At 37.7% G+C, this 23309-nt stretch overlaps 1 protein-coding gene across 2 annotated transcripts in view; it reads right to left on the bottom strand.

The window, feature by feature from the left end:
• TAF4B (TATA-box binding protein associated factor 4b) overlaps window positions 1-23309 on the bottom strand; it is a 108851-nt gene that overhangs the window by 52395 nt on the left and 33147 nt on the right. For both annotated transcript variants that reach the window (XM_084780218.1, XM_084780217.1), the window contains 3 exons: window positions 22299-22901; window positions 11993-12110; window positions 11228-11336 (listed from right to left, as the gene is read on the bottom strand). In XM_084780218.1, the coding sequence (XP_084636344.1) occupies window positions 11228-11336; window positions 11993-12110; window positions 22299-22901 (830 nt within the window). The remainder of the gene's footprint in view (window positions 1-11227; window positions 11337-11992; window positions 12111-22298; window positions 22902-23309) is intronic.

The raw sequence follows: 23309 nt of genomic DNA on the forward strand, positions 1-23309 counted from the left end.
CGTTACAACAATCCCTGCAGTGGGATGAGAAGCTGGAAGCTCATTCCAGAAGGCGCTCTGCTCTGCCTACGTCTTTCAAATGGTTACTCTAGCATGGCTGCTGTATCAGGGTTTGCCAAGCCGTTTCAGCTGGGTGTGGTAAACATCTGATTTGACGATGGTGTTTAGCTGCTACTTACTCTTTGTTCTTTTAATTGCAATCTGCACAATAAATTCACTCACTCAAAATGAAAAGTATGGCAGCTGCAGATAATTTCTATAGAGTACTGTTTGACAGCTTTGAAAGACTTCATGGTCTCATCTCCAAGTCACGATGCGTAGGGCCTGTGTGGCATGTCAGGCAGCTAGCGCCCATCTTGTAATTTAATTTTAACACCATGCCAAATCTATTGCAAGCCTAGCTGACATGAATGGGCTTTCTACGTCTCCCTACTAGCTCCAGGATGGCAGTTTGGTTTGGCCACCTGACCTTTTTTTTTTTTTTCTTCCTCTCTTTTTAAAAATCACTATCCTAAAATGATTAATGTATCAGCAGCACATAAACAATAGATACTATTGATAGATTTATATACACAACATGCAATACACAAAACAAAAGGCAAGCACATTTAAAACATACCAGAGAACTTGATCCCCTTGAAATATTAATACAACTATCAAATTTAGCAGTAATACAACATACTTTGCTCTACATGAAAACTGAGTCTCTGGTGCCCTCTGGTGTTTTAAACACTACAGAACTTCTAATATTTATCCCAGATGCACCAAGAAGCTAAATACAAAGTAGGAGTTTTCTAGTGAAAAAGTCACATTCACAACAACAACAACAAAAAAACAAAACGAAACAAAAAAAGTATTCTCTCAGTGGCTGAAACTATGACATTTTGCCCCAGTAGCTGGTTTGCCACATTTGGAGCCACCTCCATAAGGAAGTTCTTTGATGCTCATCATCTTCTTTGAGATAGGCTGGGTATTAACAGGAGTTAACATGTCTTATTGTCAATGAACCTTTAAAATAGTAAAAACATCTTTAAATCCCATATTCTCTGAGGGATTTGAAGACATTATCTAACTATTTTACCTTATCTATCGATAGAATCATATCTATCTGTTAAACCTAGGATGTATATTCTTGTGATAAAAATAGACTAGTAATTGATAGGACCATGATTTGATCAACTAACAATTAGCTTGTATAATTTACTATCCTAAACAGCCTGCAATAACACTTTCAAAGTGTTGGAGGTCAACCTTGTATTCTACTTTAGTTGTACAGGTAAAATACCTCATATTTATTACAGCAGAAATATATATAATGTGAAGAGTAATCTTAAATTTGAATTCTATACCAATGTATCAAAATCCTGCCTAAAAATGGCCAAGCCTGGATGCAGGGAGAGTTGACGGCCAAACTCTGCCAAGACAGAGTAAGCAAGTCCTCAATAGTTCCTGCTTCACAAATCCACAGTGTTTATTATAGCACTATGAACAATAGCTATGTTATGGAACCAAGCAGGTGTCTATCAACAAAGAGCATTTATAAAGAAAAATGTAATTGTTTGTTTCAGACATAAAGAACGAAGTTTTATCATTTTAGGAAGATGAATGCAGCTGGAGATAATCATTTTAAGCCAATTAACCCAGGCTCAGAAAGACAAATATAAACAATACTTTCATTTATGATTCCTAGATTGCTGTAACTACATAAAGTCATTTACAAATAAATGACAAAAAATTAGTGGTAAAGCATTTTAAAGGTACAAAAAGCATCACTAGAAGGAAAGAAAATGAAGGAATGAAGGGAATACGCTCTGTGTATAGTATATGCTTATCAAATAAACATACTTTTATATAGTACAGTATCACATATAATTAATGTGTGCATAGAAAAATATTTAAATATATAGTTAAAAAAGAAAATAGGGATTTCGGAGATTGATAAGTGGGTGGAGGTGCTTGCCATGGTAAGTATGAAGATTCAAGTTAAAATCTTCAGAACCCACATTAAACCACATGTATAGCACAAATGTCCATAACCTCATGGTTCATAATACATGGTTCATAATATAAAGGCAGAAAGAGACAAGGTAATTCCTAGAAGCTCTCAGGCCAGCTAGCTGGATAAACATAAAGAAACCCTATTTCAAACAAAGTGTACGTAAGGCGAGATGTAAATACACATAAGGGTAAATAGCCAACCAGGTAAGTTAGCTAAATACCTGCAAGACAACACAGACGTTTGAAGAAATAACTTAATAATGGTTAGCTAAGTGATGTCTCTCTGAAGGACTGTGAAATGTACAAGCCAATGTATGAAGACTAGAAGCAGCTTTCAGTAGGTTCCATGATTACAACCAGATCATGGGAAAATAATTTCAAACCTAGAGACTGGGCCTCTCGTGCCAAAACTCTTCATTTATTTTCCTATGGGAACTAAAAATTCCAAATTATTTATGTAATTGTGAACAGGTTTCATTTTATCTACCAAAGAATCTAATAAATAAAACCATGGATCTAAGTGGGAACTCCTCTACATAACAAAAAGTCAATGTTTCCTGAAAATAACTTAATCACATGATTTCAATATTTTCATGGAACTTGAAAGCTGATCCTAAAATTTATGTTCAAGACAAAAATAACAAATAATACCTGGATGCTTTTGGATTTTAAAAAATACCACAGTCAGGAGATAACATACAATAATAATAAAAAGACAGCTAATCAGGTAATGTTACTTGCTGCCCTACAATGTAAGCCTGGCCGCCTAAGTTCAATCCTCAAAACCCATGTAAAGTTGGAAGGAGAGAACCCACTCCACAAAGTTGTCTTCTGACCCCTCACACATGCTACCCCATACATGCCAACACACATACACAAACACACACTAATAATAATATTATTATTAAAATTTAAAACATCCAAATATAACATAAAAATAAAATTGAAGCAGTTTTATATGCCTCATATAAAAGGATTTTACTTTATGATAATGGTGGCATTTCAAATCAGAAAGGTAAATCACTCCCTAGTAACTAGTGTTGAAAACAATTCATTAGGAAAAGTTAATGTCAAGAACTAAAGATGTAAATGTATCTACATGAGATAAGGTTGTACACCAAAAAAACACAGAAGCATATCATTGGGAGCCTGTAATAGGAAGGGTGTTTTAGAATTCAAAAGGCATAACATGATCTTAAAATTGCTTATACCAAAGTCACTAGAAACAAAGTTATAGCTAAAAGATTTGGGGAAAGGGATTTACAACATAAATAATAACGCATTACACCTCTCTGCATACACATAAATGTGGAGATAAGCAATCAAAAGAACACCGAGCAAAAGTCTGGCAAAAGCTAGAAACCTCCCATCCTTACACTTCTGGATGCAGGTGGACTAGACTTACTGAAGGACAATTAATTATGCAACACTAGAATTCAACCAGCTCAGTGGAAACCATCACTGCAGTTACAGAATCTATCAAAAACACTTTTTAAAGCACCAGAAAACCCAGCAATGAGCACATCCTGAAGGAAGAACTGCCTTATAAGCAATTTCCCGTAGCTAACAAAAGTCTTTGGCTGTGTGGGTAAGAACTGGGATAAAGTGTCTCCCCAGCCAAAGGTTATTTCTAGTTCTTTACCACGATGATAAATCTGCTATAAAATTAAGAAAACTGAATTTATATCTTTGGGTCAAATTTGACTTTCCTATACACTAAAGTTAAAATCTGAACTACAATTTTTATTTCTAAGTCATTTTAATAGATAATTATTGCTTTAATACATACTCAGATTTAAATAATAACATCCATCATTTGATCATGCAATGGCTGAAGTCACTGAAATCCAACCATGGTGCTGTTCCCCTGTAATGCGAGTCAAGGTGACTCTGCTGTACATATACGAATACCATGAAACGATGGAAAAACATCTTTAAAATACTCAAAGCCCCACAAATGTCATCCATAATTAAAATCTCACTCCTGACACCAGTCTAAACAACCCAAAATAATCTTAAAAGATCAGAAATGATAAGAAAAGCCAGTAGCAAAATATTAAGAACCTTGTACTTCTTTATATTAGTAACAAAAAAGCCAATTATCAAAAATATTACTTAGAATAATAAAAAGGTACCTAGAAATACATATCTATTGGATATATACAACAAAACCATATACAACCTACATAAATAAATCGCAATACTTTATTAAAAGTATTTTTAAAAGATGGACATAAATTCTGTTCACAGACAGCAGGTCATAATTTCAAAGAGGTCACCTAGAAGACAGAGGACCTATGGATTCAAGATCAGACCAACTGAAACCCTACAGAGATCTGGGGGAAACTCAACAAGCTGATTTTTAAATTTACAGGGAATGGCAAAAACATAAGTACATCCAAAAGAAGAAAGAGGGGAAAGGAGGAATGGAAAGAGAAAAAAAGAACAGAAAGCAGAGGCAGCAGAAACAGTGTCATGTGCCTGAAATTCCAGAGATAAGGAGACCAAGGCAAGAGAATGAAAAATTGTGTTTTGTATTTCTCTGGCACTTGAACAGTGCCTAAAACTAACTTTTATTCTCCAGCCTGTGCTACAGAGTGAAATACTGTTATTCCCACTGAGAGAGATAGGTAACTATACTGCTGAACAATAATCTGCTGCAAAAAAGAAATGGGATTACGAATTTTGACAGTAACAAAATATGTGATTAGTAACAATTATAAAACACTTTTAAAAATCATTTGAAAACCAAACAAAAGCATGTAAAAATTGCAAGGATGCCAACTCTCGAGTGATGGGAATATACTGAATTAAACAGGCACATTTCTGTCTTACGATATGAACACTCCCTTTATATATGCAGTCATATTGTTCCTACTGCCTTGAGGGATCGCTGTGAGTTCGAGGCCAGCCTGGTCTACAAAGTGAGACCAGCACAGCCAAGGCTGTACAGAGAAACCCTGTCTCGAAAACAAAAGCAAAAACATCTTTATTCAATTTCCCTGACTACAAGATACTTTGGAAGAAAAACAAAACAAAACAAAACAAAACATGGAAAGAAGTGTCAGATAATTGCACTACTAAACAAGAAATGAAGTCCTGAGAATCACATCAACAAAATAAAGCAAAAATTTGTAATTTTTAAGTGGTAGCTCAAGAGAAGCTGAACTTTAGTGAGCTACATTCCCTCGAGGCTTAATGGAGCACCCTGACCCCAAGTCTAATTTCATGTTAAGAGTCAGGTCTGTGGTGGTCTGTGGGCTAGGGTGGAGTGTGAGGGCTGTAGCAAGGAGCAAAAAACCTTTCTGGGATGTTGAAGTATTCTTTTAATCTTGAGGATGGTACCCCGTATATCAGTTTAGACTTTTGTCAAAACTCTCTGAACTGGAAGACATTGATCATATAAATACATCATTGTCTTCGAATATTTCCATATTTCCTCCAAAACCAATATAAAACAACAGCTATAGCCTCAGTGTAGCCTGGAGACAAAGACTATCAAACTACAAATTACTTCTAAATGAAAAAAGAGAAAGAAATCTCAGCGAAGAGACACTCATTCTATGATGCCTAATGCTTGCCCGACACGCCATGGGTACCTACCCTAAGCCTTGTGGTAAACAGAAACAGAGTGCAAAGGCCCCAGGGAAGAGAAAACAGAGGTAGCAATAGGCATAAGGACAAAATACACTATCAAAGAAAGGGTAGTATACTCCAAGTCAGAGAATAATTGGAAAGTGATTCTTGGTAACAGAAAAAGTAAAAGAAGGAAAGCACCTCTTTTTTAAAAATGAAAGTCATAAAAATGGAAAACTCAAGAGAGCCATAACACAAGGCTGGAGTGATAGCTCAGAGGTAAGAGCGCTGATACTCTTCCAGAGGTCCTAAGTTCAATTCTCAGCAACCACATTGTAGCTCACAACCATCTATGTGATATGATGCCCTCTTCTGGCCTGCAGAGAACTCTATACATAATAAATAAAAACTAAATCTTTTTTTAAAAGAGTGCCATAAGACAAACAAGAAACAACTATAATAAAAAAAGACCCTCTTATCAGAAAGTATCTACATCCCAAAAAGGTAAGCATCTAAAGACTTCAAATTGGACAAGGAGTCTTAGAACCAAGCCCTGTGTATATGACTTTTTTCCTAAACACAGACATTTACAGTAAATTAGGTACATTAAGGTTTGGAGGAATGTTTTGAGTGGATGTAACAACTGTCAATAAAGAGCTGTTTAGCCAATCAGGTGGAAAAAAGGACAGGAAATACAAGGTGGGACTTCCTGGAGAGGGGATGGAGCCTGGAGTGGACAGCTGACAGAGGAGATTTGACAGTTGACAGGAGTTGGAGGAGAGAAACCTAGGAAGGTTCAGATTGACTAGTGCTTGGGATATATGTACATTATGAGGATTAGCTTATTGTTAAAAAAAAAAAAAGTAGCAGTTTAGATTCCATCCAGCAGTAGTGCTTGCAGCTTTGAATTATGTTTCAGTCTCTGTGTCAGTTACTGGCTTCATAGGCGGAACATTTCATTTACATTTTATTGTAACAAATTGGCACCCAACAAATTTAGTGTACCTATACCCTTGAAAAAGGATACTTTGTTATAGTTTGGTGAGAGGAATAGCTCCCTAAGAGGTAACCCAAATAATAAAATAGACACTGCTATGGTTCCTTTCCAAGTTGCTATGGCAGAAGGCTCTTGGATCCTTTTTGGCTTTTTTTGTGTGTGTGTGTGTGTGTTCAGGGAGAAAGGCAGAAAGCTGAGAGATGCCAGGCTAAGTTACCAACAATGAGAAGGGAAGAAGGAACCAAACTCTTCCTTAGAGTTGATAGCGGCTGAAATTCAGAACTTACTAGCTGCAAGGTGTTTGTCAGCTCTCTCTGGAAAGGGTCCACCTATGCGAACTGGCAATAAGAATGGTGGACAGGACTTCACTTATTGAAGCCTAAATTGGCACAACTGACCCAAGACTTAGAAATTTTTGTGAGATTTCTGTGGATTATGACTAGAATTGAGAAGAAATATTTGTGCAGGGTGGTGTGGCACACACCCTTAATCTTAACACAATGGAGAAAAAGACAGGTGGATCTCTGTGAGTTTGAGACTAGCCTGGTCTCCACACTAAGTCAGGGGATGACCCCCTGATGATAAATTAAGTTACTTGCAGAGACAGCCTAGGATTTAAACTGACAATTTTTTCCTTAAATTTACTAAGTATGTTCCTTTGTCTTAACAATAGATTACATGTCCTTACTAATCTAAACAATGGATACACATCAATCTTAGGTTTATGTAAGGAAACGTCACTGCTCTAAACAGGCCAGCCAATCTCCTTAAAAGTGGAGCTTCCATTGGGAGAACTGGTGCCAAAGGGTAATTGGCCTAGGAGATATATATTCTGTTGGTCTATGTAAGGACCAAGGTTGGGCAGGGAGACAAACATGCAAGCTGCATGCCTCCCACATCGAAAACCCTTTGTACGCTGAGTTGAGGTGTAACTGCTCTAGCAGCTGGCTTATCCCTCTAAATGTGAGCTACGTTCACAGGGGACAGGTGATGGTCACACCAGATGCAAAAAAGATAAAGAGGACTTAGGGTGACAAAGTACATGTCAGTTTAGTTAGATCCCCAAAACTCAAAGGCCACAATTCATATACATAAAAGGTTTAAGCTTAATGCCTTCTCTTGTGCTCAGGGCAACCGACTTGTCTCTAAAATGGGACACATTTTCCCGGGAGGCAGGTAGCGGCCTGACCTATACATCAGGCACCATAAAGCCTAGAAAAGAATATTTAGAACTAAAAGTTAAAGTGCCCGTCCCTTATGAGAGAAGGCATGAGACAAAACCACCTGCAACAAATGTTAAAACCCAGGTACAAGATATCTAAGGTATGCATATACTCTAAAATGGGGGTTTATGTAAATGTGAAAACCCAGGTACAAGATGCCTAGGGTATGCATAAACTCTAAAATGAGAGTTTATATAAAGTTTAAAAGGTAGAAGCATCCATCCCCAATGGAGAGAAGGGGTAAGACAAAAACACCTTCAATAAATGTAAAAATTCAAGTACAAAATGCCTAGGGTGTGCATACGTTTATTTAAAGCTTAATGCCTCTTCTTTTGCTCAGGGCAACCGGCTTGTCTCTAAAACGGGATGCATTTCCTTGGGAGATAGGTAGTGGCCTGACCTATATACATCAGGCGCCTTTGTGCCTAGAGAAGGACATTTAGAACTATACAATCTTGTTTTGAAATCAATTAAATAATGATTATATGTTCCTTGGTAATGGTAATATTATACTTCCTCTTTGAAAGAGGTCAAAATAAAACAGACCTGGATGAAAGGGAGACTGATAACTTAAGTCAGTCTATACATACATGAACTCAAACTATAGAATCAGCCTCGATTGTTCTGTGCATCCTGCACACCTCATGCATTTATAGTTTTACAAATTTATAATGCTTGTGAGAAATTATATATTTTCAGAACAAAAGTACCAAACACTGATGCTGGATCAGACCCAACAGGATTCATCCTCCAGCATACTGATATGCTGACATCCTGAATTCTTCGTGTTCCATCCATAAGCACTTCAGTTGCTGTTCATTATGAGAACAGAGCAGCTCCCAGGACAGCTTCAAAGGAAGCTCCTGATTCCAAGTGGTCCAGCATTTCCCACTGTCCCATACAGGACCTTTATTAAGCCTGAATTTGTCAATATTTAGAGACTGCACCACAAATGCTATCTCTAGCTTGTTTAACCATTTTCCCAATTTTTATTTGGGCCCCTACATAGGTATTATTTGTCTCAAATTAGCTAGAAGAAGCCTTAAGAGAACGACATCCCATTTCCCTTAAGGAGAGTTGGGTAAGATTTTGGGCTATAGATGTAATTTTTTACAGGGAGTTGGTTATGTTATTATTGGTCTTAATCAGAGAGAGAATGAGATTGGATTCAGGGATTTTTCTCTGAAAATATAGAAATATATAGGGATGATTGGACAAAAAGTTGATTATTGAATCTATTCTTCAACTTAAGGCCTCATTTGTTACTCACAAAGTTATTATTAATTCATTGCTTTAGAATATTATATATTGATGTAAAATCAGTTTAATTTATTGTACTATTCAATTTTATCACAAGAATATACATCCTAGGTTCAATAGATATATAAGATAAAATATTTAGATAAGGTCTTCAAAAACCTCAGAGACCTACAGAATATGGCATTTAAAGTTTTTTTTTTTTTAATTGTTTTGAGGATTCTTTGAAAATGAGACAGGCTGACTCCTGGCAACACCCAGCCTGCCTCAAAGAAGGTAATGAGCACTGAGGAACCTCCTTATGGAGATGGCTTCAGATGTGGCAAATCAGTCTTGTTTTCTGCCACAGACAGAATTCTGCCTGAAATGGGCAAGCTTGGATACAGGTGGAGCTGAGGGCCAAACTCTGCCAAGACAGGTTAGGCAAGTCCTCAAGAGTCCCTGCTTCACAAATGCCTGTCAGATATACTGGACCAAAAGGCTGAAGATGATGCTCAAACGTATTAAGAGTTTTGAGTGACTGTTCAGTTCAGGCAGCCAAGTGTTGCTGTCATTTTTTCATTTTGGAAGCTGTTAACCTGCACTCTCTGTTTACTCAGGTAATTAATTTTATTCCTTCTCAAGTCTCTGATAGGGTTGAAGACAGCAAAACATTATGAGTATAACATGAATATAACGATTGTTTTGTGGTTCTTGTCTGTGTATATTGTATATTGTTGTAATAAATGTATAGGTAAAAGGTTCTTTTTATAATGAGACTAAAAGGGAGAATTGTGGAGGAATGTTTTGAGTGAATATAACAACTATCAATAAAGTGCTATTTAGCCAATCAGCTGGGTAGGAGGACGGGAAGTGGAGAGCGGGACTTCCTGGAGAAGAGGAGGAGCTGGGAGTGGATAGCTGATAGAGGAGAACTGAAGGCTGACAGTTGATAGTTGAAGGGAGTTAGAGGAGAGAAGTGGCCCAGGAATGATCAGATTGGCAAGTGCTCGGCATATATGTACGTTATGAGAATTAGAGTAGTTTATTTTAGTTTATTGTGAAAAAGGTAGCAGCTTAGATTCTGGCCAGTGTAGTGCTTGCAGCTTTGAATAATGTTTCAGTCTCTTTGTATTAGTTACTAGCTTACAGGCAGAAGAGATACATTGTATTGTAACAGTAAGGTTAATTACTAATAAGTATAACAATATACTTCAGTTAGAGTTTAATCTCTTTTTTCTCAGTCCTCAAAATAACCTGTACTCAACCCTTTTATGATGATATGAATGGAAGATACAATGCCTACGTAATAAGATGAAGAGGGCATCATAGGCACTGTGACATAGCCTCGCCTTAAACTGCCTGAACACAAGTACTATGGCTCATTTGATAATTGGGGTGGCTACCAACTGACCAATCAATATGGGGTACCCTATCAATTCTAGACACACTGGACAAAAGGATGATTCACCTGCTGAACATGATTGCACTAGACTTCACCATACTACTCAGAGTGACACATTGAAAATGCATGGATTATTTCTAGAATTTTACATTTAATATTTTCAGAATACTCCTAACTGCCATTACCTGAAACTATAGAAGCAAAATTGGAAATAAAAGACAACAGTAATAATGCATATATATTATGTGTATATATAATATTATATATAAACATATAAGGTTCAATAGTAGACAAATGTGACCTGCCATCTGCTGGGACAGGCCTAAGAACAGGGACTGGCCAGAAGCAGGGGACAGAGGTAAATAATTTGAAGGGTACATGAAGGTGATACTGGACATATTTAGTACTGGAATCTAGACTAATATTAAATAGGTTTTTAAAAATCCACTGAAAACGTATGTATGACTTATGTCTGGTGTTTACAAATTATATTCAGTAAAATACAATTAAAAACTTTTAATGTATATGGTTGTTTCGCCCACATGTATGCCTGTGAACTGCATGCATGTGTGGTACCTATGGAGGCCAGAAGAGGGCACTGATCCACTGGAACTCAAGTTACAGGTTATGAACTCCATACGGGTGCTAGGAATCCAACCAGTTTTGTCTCTTTTAGACTGTGTTACAGGAATTGATAGCTTTTGTTTGGACGTTATTCTTCACCATCTTTTCCCCTAAAAGTTTACATTCACACATTGGACCAAGTTTTAACTACTGATTTTTTTTCTTTACCTGAAACCGGTGGCTCCATTCTCTTTTATTCTACTATTCTGAAGAGGTGTTTGAGCTTGAAGAGACAGAATTTTATTTCCAGGTAAAGTAATTTGTTTTATGATAGAAGCTGTAAAAACAAAACAAGATGGAAAAGATACACTATCAGAGAGAGAGAATATGAATTATGTCACATTAGGATAAATTCAGAACATTTTCAGTAATATGAAATAATCAAAAACTATATTAAGCTGCCCAGAATTATGTTTAAATTTAAGTAGGCTAGTGAATGTAACCCATGCATAAGAATTCATCTTATAAAGATCTCTAGCCGGGCATGGTGGAGCATGCCTTTAATCCCTGCAGGCGGGTCTCTGGGAGTTCAAGGTCAGCCTAGTCTACAAAGAGTTAGTTCCAGGACAGGCAGTGCTGTTACACTGAGAAACTGTCTTGTTTTTTTTTGGGGGGGGGCCCTCTAGATTATGTTTTTATGTAGGCTCTTATTGTCTTTAGAATTAGCATCATTATAAAGTCATGCTCAAAAAGTGACTAAAATACAATATTTTATATATATTGTATATTAACACATATTTACTGTTAGAATGTTTTATAAGCAGTGTTTATTTCAAAACAATACATATATCCCTAAATGTATGTAATGTTTATGTAAACATAACAGCTATCAGTCTTCTCTTAAACTTCTCTTATTAGTCAAGTGCAAGCCCTGCCATGCTCCAGATCTACTGTGAAGAAGCTGAGCGCAGCACGTGCATGGAGGAAACTTACTAGTAGGCATTACAGTGCTCACTGCCATCTTCTGCCCACATTTCTGAGTGGCCAATGGTGAGGAACGGGAAATAGTGGTCACCTGATTTGCGCTGCCTCCTGAAGGCTGCTGGACTACCTGAAACAATGAGAGATGGTTACAGTCACTCAAGAGAGCATGCTTTAGCAATGAACAAGAGCTTCCATTTTTAATAGTTTGCTGTTATCTATCTGTATATATACCTCTGTCTACCACAGTAAGAATGCCTCCTTCAAATTTAGATTTTTTATTTTATTGAGACAAGATCTCTAGGATAGGCTCTGAGTCACGTGGACCCTCCCACCTCAGCTTCCCAATGTTAGGACTTGGGGGTATACTACTACACCTAGTTGAATTTGTATGTAGTAAAGTTATCTTGTTCAAAAGAGAAAAACATTATCACACACATTAATATTATTTTCTACAGAAGAATTCAAATTAAGGAAAAAAATCTACATTTTACAACTGTTTTTCTTGTTTGTTTGTTTTCCAAGACAGAGTTTCTCTGTGTAGCCTAGCTGTCCTGAACTCATTTTGAAGACCAGGCTGGCCTCGATCTCACAGAGATCCGCCTGGCTGGCTCAGCTTCTCTGAGTGCTGGGATTACAGGCTTTTTTCATTTTTTTTTCCCCTTCCTTGTTTTTAAGACTTATTTCTTCATCATCATCACCATCATCATCACATCATCACTATATACAGTGCTCTGCCTGAATGTACACCTGCACACCAGAAGAGGGCATCAGATCCCATTATAGATGGTTGTGAGCCACCATGTGGTTGCTGGGAATTGAACTCAGAACCTCTGGAAGAGCAGATCGTGTTCTTAACCCCTGAGCTATCTTCCCAACCTTACGTTTATTTCTTAATTATCATGGAAGCTTTTAAACACATGCAAAAGTATAGAGAACAAAATGAAACCTTTTATACCACTACCTAGATTAAACAATGACTAATTCTTGCATAATCATGTTTCACCTATACCTTTTACCCACTTCCTAATTATTTTAAAACAACCTAAGAAATATCTTCTTATTCATAATATTTCAAAATATGACTACAAAAGAGAAAGACTTTTATATACTATTTTTTTAAATGTCATCATAAAAACATCAGAAAGTGCTGTTCGCCTAAGTAATAGGTACAGAAATACAGTAATGGATGGGGATAAATAAAGAGAAATTAAAGTGCTAACAAGATTATTACTGTTAGCTTCAAAGAAAAGACAGAAAAGCAGAGTGTCACATTCTTACTTCAAAGAAGAACAGTCATCATGTATCTGGGCCAGCTACTGATAGGGAGATAATTACAAGTTCTTAAGTTTCTCTGTATTTATTATAAAGAGTGATGGTCTGCCCAAGAGACATGCTTCTGAGTAAAAATTTACAAAAACAATTTACTCTATGTTATAATTATCTGTAATTAAAATGTGTAAATCAAGTGTGTGCAACTAAAAAGAAAAATACAGTAGGCAAGGCATGGTAGCACATATTCCTTAGCACTGAGGAATCTACACACCTTACTGTACAGTACAGTAAGGGCTGCATAGTAAGGGCAGGGGGAGTAATAAGAAACACAAAGCATTCTAGTGTCTCCTTAGAGAATAAAGAAAATGAAATAATTCAATTGCTATCACTCTTCGCTAATAGAGATCTCCTACCAATGGAATATAAGAAAGAATGATTCAATTGCCATCATTCTTTGATAAGAGAAAAGTGTGTGTGTGTGTGTGTGTGTGTGTGTGTGTGTGTGTGTGTGTGTGTGTGTGTTTTGTTTTTGAGACAGAGTGTTAAACTGCATAGCTTAGGTGGGCTTAAACCGTATGATTCTTCTGCCTCAGCATCCTGAGTAACTAGAGTCACAGACCTGAACCGCAAAGTCAGGCTAGAAAAGAACCCTTTGATGAACAACTATATTTCAGTGGAGTGGAGATTGTGCATAATCTGAAGTCCCGATAAGGGCTCAGGGTCAAAGTATATTTAGTAATACACCTTATACATTCAGACTGATAATGAAGAAAAGGATCTCCATAATTCTCCCTATAGTTCTGTTCTTCCATCTCTATAAAATATTCACTGTACTCTCCAGAATCATCTGCCTTTCTTGAGGAAAGATAAAGAGGCTAGAGATTTTTTAAAAATATACTTTTATTTTATTACACATGTATAAGACAACCCACATACAGCAGGGAGAACCATGTGACAATCATGAGAATAATGAGTTCTATACATGTTACATTCATAGTGACTTAGCCATCTGCATTCGTCTCGTTTGAAGTAAGTGTTTTTCCTGTCTTGTTGGGTCTAAATTTTGGAACGAGATTCAATATTTATCCTTTCTCAACTGCAATAGCTTAACTTCTTTATCTTGATCTAAAACGATCTTGTCCCCTAACCAACTAAACTTGGTTGTAAAACTACACTATCTTGTCTTCAATGCCTCTCAGAGACTTGAGAAGGAATAAAACTTAAATTCCTGAGTGAACCAGCAGTGTGGGTTAGCAGCTTCCAAAATAAACAAATTGACTTAAGACAGTTTACTGCCTGACCAGTCACCCAAAACACTTTATAATGTTGGAGCCTCATCTTTAGCTTTCTGGCCCAATATTTCTGCCAGACTTGTTCGCAGGGCAGGAACTATTGAGGACTTGCTTACCCTGACTTGGCAGAGTGCCGCCACCGACTCTGCCTGCATCTAAGTAGCTCATTTTTAGGCAGATTCTCTTTGTGGCAGGAACGAGGACATTTTGCCCAGTGGCTATTAGATTTAGAAACATAGAGGGAAGACAGAACAAAAGCTAGATGACTGAACCTACTCCTTAACTCAAGGCTTTAATTGATACTTATAACGAAGGTTATGTCTAAGTCATGGCTATAGAATTTAGTATATTGATACAAAACATGGTCATGTCAAATACTTGGCAGGTTTTGACACAAGAATATATAGCCTAAGTCTAACAGATAGATATGACTCTATCGATATATGAGGTAAAATAGTTGAATAAGGTCTTCAAAAGCCCCAGCGACACACAGAATATGGCATTGAAAGCTGTTCTTATAATCCTAAATTTCTTCGACAACAAGACAAGTTAACTCCTGACAACACCCAGCCGACCTCAAAGAAGATGATGAGCATCAAAGAGCCTTCTTATGGACATGGCTTCAGAGGCCAGGGATTTTTAATTAACTTTCTCATTCTTGAATTTTGCTTGCAAATTCTGTAGATTTATAATTTTAATTTCATCTGGTAAAATTAATTGTAGAAATTTAATTTTAAAAATGAACTGACTGAAAATACAATTTTTCTGAAGTAAAAAGTTAAAATTGAAATTTAACTTTTATTCAACTGAATAAAAGTTTTACACAAATATCTAAAAGAAAACTTCAAGCATCAAATTGAGGGAGTAGGAGTTAGAGTCCCTGATAAGGACCTAGGGAGACAGGCCAGGCTAGGTAATAAAGATGATGAACTTCTAAGGTGGCTGGCTTTTTCCTCTTCTGTCCTGAGGGGGGGAAAAGCCTGGCAGCTTGAAACCAAGGCCTGTGGGCTTCTCTCCCCTGAAGGCCTCAGGCAGATGCACTTACTCAACAAGGTCAAAGTCAAAGCAGGACTCATCACACAACAGTTGTGAAGCCATCAAGACATCCTGTCTCTCTTCCCCTGAGTCATAAAGAAGACTCTTCAGAGACTTGAAGCCTCAGCCCTGGAGAACAGACTGGAATCATGGCTTCCTAGGTTCCCCCTCTACTTTTCTCTGGGTGTGTGTGGTGTATGTATCTCACCCTCAACAAAAGCCTTTCTTCACCTGCTGATTCTATCTGCTCCTGTTTGTAGTAAATTTTCTCTGCTGCTACCTCCTTCACTGGAGAGTGTTCCTGACTTTCAGTTCTTCAACTGCCAGAAAAAATTAACTAGATAAAAACCCATAGTCAGTAAGAAAAATCACCTGATTGTTTCTATACAAAAAAGTTAGGGGTAAAATAATAAGTTTGGTATTTACTTTGAGTACCTAGTTACTACAGACAAAAAGAAGAGCTAGTGAAATTAGCCATTTATAAGAATTGAATTCTTACAGAAACTCCTGGAACTACTAAATAGGTTTGCATTTCAGGTACTTAGTACAAAATAAAAAGCTTACACCTAAAAGAAACTGAACAAGAAGCTGGGTGCAGTGGCACACTCCTGCAACCCCAGCACTCAGGGAGGCAGAGGCAGGGGGATCTCTGTGAGTTTGAGCCCAGCCTGGTCTACACAGTGAGTCCAGCACAGCCAGGGCTACACAGAGACACTGTTTTGAACCGCTCCCCGCAAAGGAATACAATAGTTGACAAGGAAAAAAAGCAGAATGTAAAGAAAAGAACATGCAGTAATAAATCTAATATTTAAAGTGGTGATAGGTAAAATACATAATTTCATAAAATAATACAAATTGAAAACATGTAATAATGGTAGTTTGGAAGAATTTTTACAACTTGAAGTGCAGTTAGAGATCTTATTCAAAAGCCTAAAGATAGAAAATTCTTCAGAATTAGTTCAACTTAAAATAAATATTAAGCAAGTCTTAAGCTCGGGCTGGAGAGATGGCCCAGCAGCTAAGAGTACTGTTGGCTCTTCTAGATGTACTGGTTCAATTTCCAGCAACCACATGGAGGCTCACAACCATCTATATTGTGAGCTGATGCTGTCTTCTGGCATGCAGGTGTACATGCAAATAGAACACTCACATACATAAAATAAATAAATCTTTTTTTAAAAAAGAAAGTCTTAATCCCATTGTCAGTTATTAAAAGAACTGTCATCGTATGAATGCACATGTGGTTGCCGACTGGCTGATTGCAGAGCAAAGAGTATTAAGATTTGGCTATTCTGGCAAAGAGAAGCAGGAGGAGATAAAGCTTTTTGTTTTCGGTATTGTGGGGTGTCTTACCAGTGGTCACATTTATGTATCAGAAGAAAAAAAGAAATAACATCTCACAATGGAAAATATGGTACTGAGTGGTATTGAGATGAGGCTCACCTCAGAAAAAGCCTTCTATAAGCAGATGCTCTCTTCCTTAAAGCTAGACTGAAAAACAAATTGGCAGGTCTGACAAGCTGGCCACTGCGTATGAATAAAGAAGAAAAGCAGGGCTGTGCTGGAAACAAGTGTCAATAAAGCACGTGATGAAAAGTGTCTGAAGAGAGAGGGGCTGAGTGCAGTTCCAGGGCCCGGAAGGTGGACCAGGGCTTTAGCAAATGCAGCAGTGACCACAGGCCATGCAGGAGTTCACACAGCATAAGCCAAAACTAGAAACTGGTATAGTGCTCCAGAACCCATGACGTAAATATGCTCTGATTTCCTCTTGAAGTAAGAGATGCTAAGAGACTGATCTAATCTTTCTCAAAGGTGTAGTAAATGAAAGTGAGAAGTCATAAACACACAACTTTGTATCATACTCTGTCAAACTGTGTCTACCTGGTTGTAGTGATGCTGGGATTTTACTTACTTTAAAAAGCAGTTCCTGGATTAAATAAAGTTTTAATTCACCAAAAATTAATAATAATAAATTAAAGGAAGTAAGCTATAAAAACTGTATACCGGACATTAAGGAAATCGGCTCATGTTCTTCATAATATGTATCTTCTTCATAATGAGTAGCTTGACCACAGATATGATCCAGTATGGAAGTTTTGTTTTTAAATGATCATGTGTGGTATTTCTTATGAACTATAAAGAATGCTTGTTTGCTTCTTTTTAGCACTCTTCATCTAAACATAGAATTAAACTGGATTGTGGTTTATAATAGACTCAATAACATTCTTTAATTCTTTTTCAACTTTAAATTCAATTTAATTTTCTAAGGCTATAGAGGAGGCTCAAGGGTTGAGAGCAGTTATTGCTCTTACAGAGGATTCGCAGCACCGACATGGTGGCTCACAAACACCTGTAACTCTAGTCCCAAAGACTCCTATACCCTCTTCTCATCTCCATAAGCATCAGGTACGCGCAAAATACACATACATAAATTAAGGAAAAATATTCATAAACCTAGATATCAAATTCTTAAGCTAAAAAAATTAGCACCAAAAAAGGTTTCTAAAGTTGAAGTTAAAATACTAATTTTCAGAGTCAGTTTTTGAAGGCATATCCTAGCAACTAACATCAAATTTGTAGCCTAATAACATGTATGAGCAGCCAGGCATAGTGGCATATGCCTGTAATCCCAGCACTCAAGGAGGCAGAGGCAGGTGGATATCTGTGAGTTCCAGGCCAGCCTAGTCTACAAAGCGAATCCAGGACAGCCAAAGCTATACAGAGAAACCCTGTCTCAGAAAAAAACAAACAAAAAAACAAAACAAAACAAAAAAAACCACACATGAAGGCAAAATTTATATATTTTTTTAAAGATGTATTTATTTTTTTAATTATGTATACAGTGCTCTGCCTACATATACACCTTCATACCAGAAGAGGGCATCAGATCACTTTATAGATGGTTGTAAGCCACCATGTACTTGCTAGGAATTGAACTCAGGAGCCCTGGAGAAGCAATCAGTGCTTTTAACCTCTGAGCCATCTTTCCGCCCCAATATTTTTTTAAAAGAATAAAAATATCAGGGGAAAAAAAGCACCTTAAGGTTTATCATTACATTTTCTGTTATACTTTTCATGCAGTTCTAATGATTTCCAGTAATTAATATGTCAAGCAGGGCATGGTGGTGCATGCCTTTAATCCCAGCACTCAGAAGGCAGAGGCAGGCGGATCGCTGTGAGTTCGAGGCCAGCCTGGTCTACAAAGGGAGTCCAGGACAGCCAAGGCTACACAGAGAAACCCTGTCTCGAAAAACAAAAAACAAAACAAAACAAAAAATATGTCAAACCTATAAGAAATACATCCTTTCAAAATATTACCAGCAGCTTTCTGCTTCAGAATTCTAAAAAACTGGCAGTTCTTTCCAGTTAGGTAATTTAGTATATCTAGATTCTTAGCTTTTTTGTTTTTTGTTTTTCTCTTTGCCTTTTCTTCATCATAAAATTAGCTTTAAATCCATAATAGATTAATGATACACTTTTTCTAAAAATCTATGCAAGTGACAAAGTATGATTTTAGGCAATCAAAAAGATTAGCACCGACTTAATAATAATGACCAGTGGAGAAGATTCTGTTTCTACTCAGTTCTGCCAAAGAGAGGCCTTTCCCTGGAGTAGTTCCTCAAATTCTTTGGTTCCCAATCTTACTGCCCTCAACAATATTGAAGAATCATTAATTTTAAGAATGTTTCATTCTGGAGGGTGGCACACACCTTTAATCCCAGCACTCAGGAGGCAGAGGCAAGTGAGGCTCTGTGAGTTTGAGGCCAGCCACTCCATAGTGAGTTCCAGGACAGCAAGGCATACACAGTGGAACCCTGTCTCAAAAAAAAAAAAAAAAGAAAGAAAGAAAGAAAGAAAATGTGTGGGAGGTCAGTCTGATGTATTCTGATGCTAATTACTGGCTCCAAGATCTAGTTACTACCCTGGATCTTGCCTCCCTGATTGTCTGAATAACTATAACTGGACAAGACAGAAGGAAGGTGCGGAGTGAAGTTTCAAGGGCTTTCAGCAGAGAGAGTCTTGGGAAAGAGAGACCACAAGGGAGGAAGAGGAAGAAGACAGGATCAGATGAAAAGGAAAAGGGCCAACGCCATGGGTTGGCGTGGGAAAGGAGCATATGGCTGGGTCAGCGTGGACAAAGACATGAGAACATTAGCAGGTATTTTGGGATCATGGGCGGGAGGTAGCATGAGATGGGGCTGGGAGTTAAAGATAGTATAGAAGGTAACTATCTGCCACACTCCAGGTAAAGGCTCATTCTAATTAAATATAACAGGTTGCCTGGGTTTTCAGTGATTGTTAGCAGGTTAGAAAATACACCATACTGCCATAATAATAATTAGCCCAACAATAAAAACTAATTAGGCCATATTTTTAAATGAACCACAACAAATATCTCATATCTTGGTTTAAGTTCAGGAACCCAGTGAAATCCAGCCACAACCTGTATATCGCCCCACTTGAAAATCAGACCAAGAGTCTTAATGAGTAAGACAAGAGCTCTCTAAGTGACTGTTACCTTGGCTACCCAACAGTCAGACCGCCCTTCAATCTGGCCATCTGCTTTGTGCCTGAAGGTGCCTTAGAAGGCAACCATGTGCAGATGAAGTCTACCTCTTCACACCATAAGCTGGGAAGCATACACAGAACAGAGTAAACTAAATAAAAGAGAGCTAAAGCACAGTATTTAAAAAAAAAAAAGTTGACAGAAGAGAAAAGCAATCACCAAATAATCAAACAAACAAAAAAACCAGCAAGTGGTGTTAAGAACTTTACTTAGAAAAGCAACTTTAAGTTAATTCACCATGTAGTCCCATGGGTGAACCTTCATAGTCTAATAAAATGTGTCTTTTCTTGAATAAAATAGAAAATTTTGCATGTCTAATAGATAAGTAACTAAAATTCCCTTCTTCTATCAAACAATCTATTGAACATACCAGGAATAAGAAAAAATGCCCCTTCACTCTCTCCCTTACTTCTTAATATTTTATTTTTTAATATTAGAAGCAAAAACAAAAGCCACACCTAATGGCACAGGCCTATACCACTAGTTACCTGGTAGGATGAGGCAGAAGGATTGCAAGTTCAAGGTCAGCCTGACAACAAGTGAGTGCCTGTTTTAAAAGAAAAGGAAAAAAGGTCCTGGGGGAATGGTTCCGTGAATAGTGCTCCCAGCACAAACATAAAAGCTGAGTATGGGGCCTGGAGAGATGGCTCAGAGGTTAAGAGCATTGACTGCTCTTCCAGAGGTCCTGAGTTCAATTCCCAGCAACCACAGGGTGGCTCACAACTATCCATAATGTGATCTGGTGCCCTCTTCTGGCATGCAGGTAGAGTACTATATACATAATTAATAAATAAATCTTTTTTTTTTTTTAATGTGGGGAATAGCAGAGCACATCTCTAAATCCAACACTGGAGAAACAGGAGGAATACACTGTAGAGGGGATGGAGAGATAGCACTGCTGTTAGGAGTGTTTTCTGCTCTTCCAGAGACCCCAAAGTCCATTTCCAAACCAGGAGGCTCACAACTGCAGGCAATTCCAGCTCCCACTTCTGGCCACTTCAGGTACCAGAAAACAGATAGCATATATTCACACGCACACACATGCACAAATCTTTTTTAAAAAATAAGATGGAAAACAATCCAGGAGAAACCGACTGTCAACATCTGACTTCATACACAAGTGTGCACACATGCACACACACAGGAGAGAGAGAGAGAGAGAGAGAGAGAGAGAGAGAGAGAGAGAGAGAGAGAGAGAGAGAGAGAGAACACATGAGACATGAGAGACGGATAGACAGACAGACACAGAGAAAGTGTCTCAAAGGGCTGGGGTTATATAGCTCAATGATAGAACACTTGCCCAGAATATGCAAGGTCTTGGCTTCAATCTTCAGTCTTGAAAAAGGTCATCATAATAATCCCCTATGTAATATCTTGCAAAAAATGTTTAGTCTAAATGTAATTTTGAAATAATAACATAAAACAAAGAGACATCCATCAAATAACTAGACCAGGCATTTAAATTATTATGATAATGTAACCTCAACACTTAGGAATTAGAGGGAAGAGAATCTGTGTGAGTTCCGTGCATACATGCATGCAGGCAAGACATACACATAAACAAAAAAGTTTTAAAAAACAATTATTTTTAATAAAAAGAATAATATTAGTAAACTAATAAATATACCAATGTCTCATGTGTGACAAGTTTGACTATGTTAATTTAAAAATCATCCTTTTCATTAGAGACATACATAGTCACAGAGGAGGGGAACATCATGTATTCCCAAGACTGCAAACTTAAGGCCAACCTAGGTAACTTAGTCTCAAATTTTAAAATGTTTTAAAAGGCCAATGATGTAACTCAGTGGTAAAATGTTTGCCTAGAATGCTTAAGGCACTCTACCACAATCCCTATCACTGAAACAGAAGAAAGGAAAGGCAGAAGGAGAAGGCACAGGAAGGGAAGGGACAAATAGTTGTAAAATGTTTGAAATACACAGTCATGACTTCCATAACTTTCAAATGTTCATTCAGTAAAAACTATGTGTGAGCCTGTCTATGCAACTTTAGAGAGGGAATTTGAACAACTGAGGCTAAAAGGATTTCAATTAGCCAAATCTGGGAAGTATACAAAGTCTTGCCAGTTTTCTTGATGTCTGAAATTCTTTTGAGTAAGTAGCTGAGGAAGAGACAAAACGGTACTCACTAGCTGCTTGACTGTGACCGCCTGTGGAATGGCAGCTGAGTGTGGAAGGAGGGCACTTGGCTGTGCAACTTTGATCTGGACTGGAGTGCCAATGACGGGTTTGTCAGGTTTGGTCCCAGAGGAGGTACTGACAGGCTTCACAGACGGGAGACAAAGTGGTGCAGCTGATGCTTCTCCAAAAGTTCCTGATGGAAGGGCCAGCGTCACTGCTGCCCCAGACACAGCCGGCTTCTCAGGCTGAAGGGAGGCTGTGGTCACCGTACTTGGAACTGATGTTGGAAGTGGTTTTGAAGTCTGAAGCAGAATAGTTGGAGCTGTTGTATTTCCTGTTGCAGCAGCTGGGGCCACAGAATGCAGTGTTACAACTCCAGTGTTTGCTCCTCCTGGACCAGCAAGTGGACTCAGCGTCTGCTGAACAGATGGAGTTCTGGGTGCTGTTGCTCCAGAGACAAGGACTGGGGAAACTGTACTTGTCACCACAGGAGAAGCTGTTGTCCTTGTGGTACAAGAGGCAATGACCACTTCACCAGAAATTTCCTTAACACAGCTCTCAATGAAGCTCTGGGAGTTAGGAAGAAGCTGTCTTAAGGCAACCACACTCTTCTAGAAACAACAGAGGAAAGGAAGACACAGGTAACTTGTCAGTGGTCAACTTGATAAAATAGAACACGGTAGCATACTACTCTCTACTCACCTAAGCCCATAAGCAGATTATTTTTTTAATTTATTTAATTTAATTTTAGCATGATGGTGTCAGAGACATTGGAACTGGAATTACAGACAGTTGTGAGCTGCCATGTGGTGGCTGGGAATTGAACCCGGGTCCTTTGGAAGAGCAGGCAGTGCTCTTAACTACTGAACTATCTCTCCAGCCCAATAAGCAGATTATTATTATTTTAGTATGTATAAGATTATAACACAGAAGAATCTAGGTCACTTTGTTGAAACATTGTAAGTTCTCAAGAAAACCTAATTGGAAAAAAATGTTAAAGTAATGAGAGTTAAACAGAC

This window comes from Acomys minous (genome assembly GCF_964271855.1).
Source record: "Acomys minous genome assembly, chromosome: 4".
In the NCBI taxonomy this organism is placed as follows: Eukaryota; Metazoa; Chordata; class Mammalia; order Rodentia; family Muridae; genus Acomys; species Acomys minous.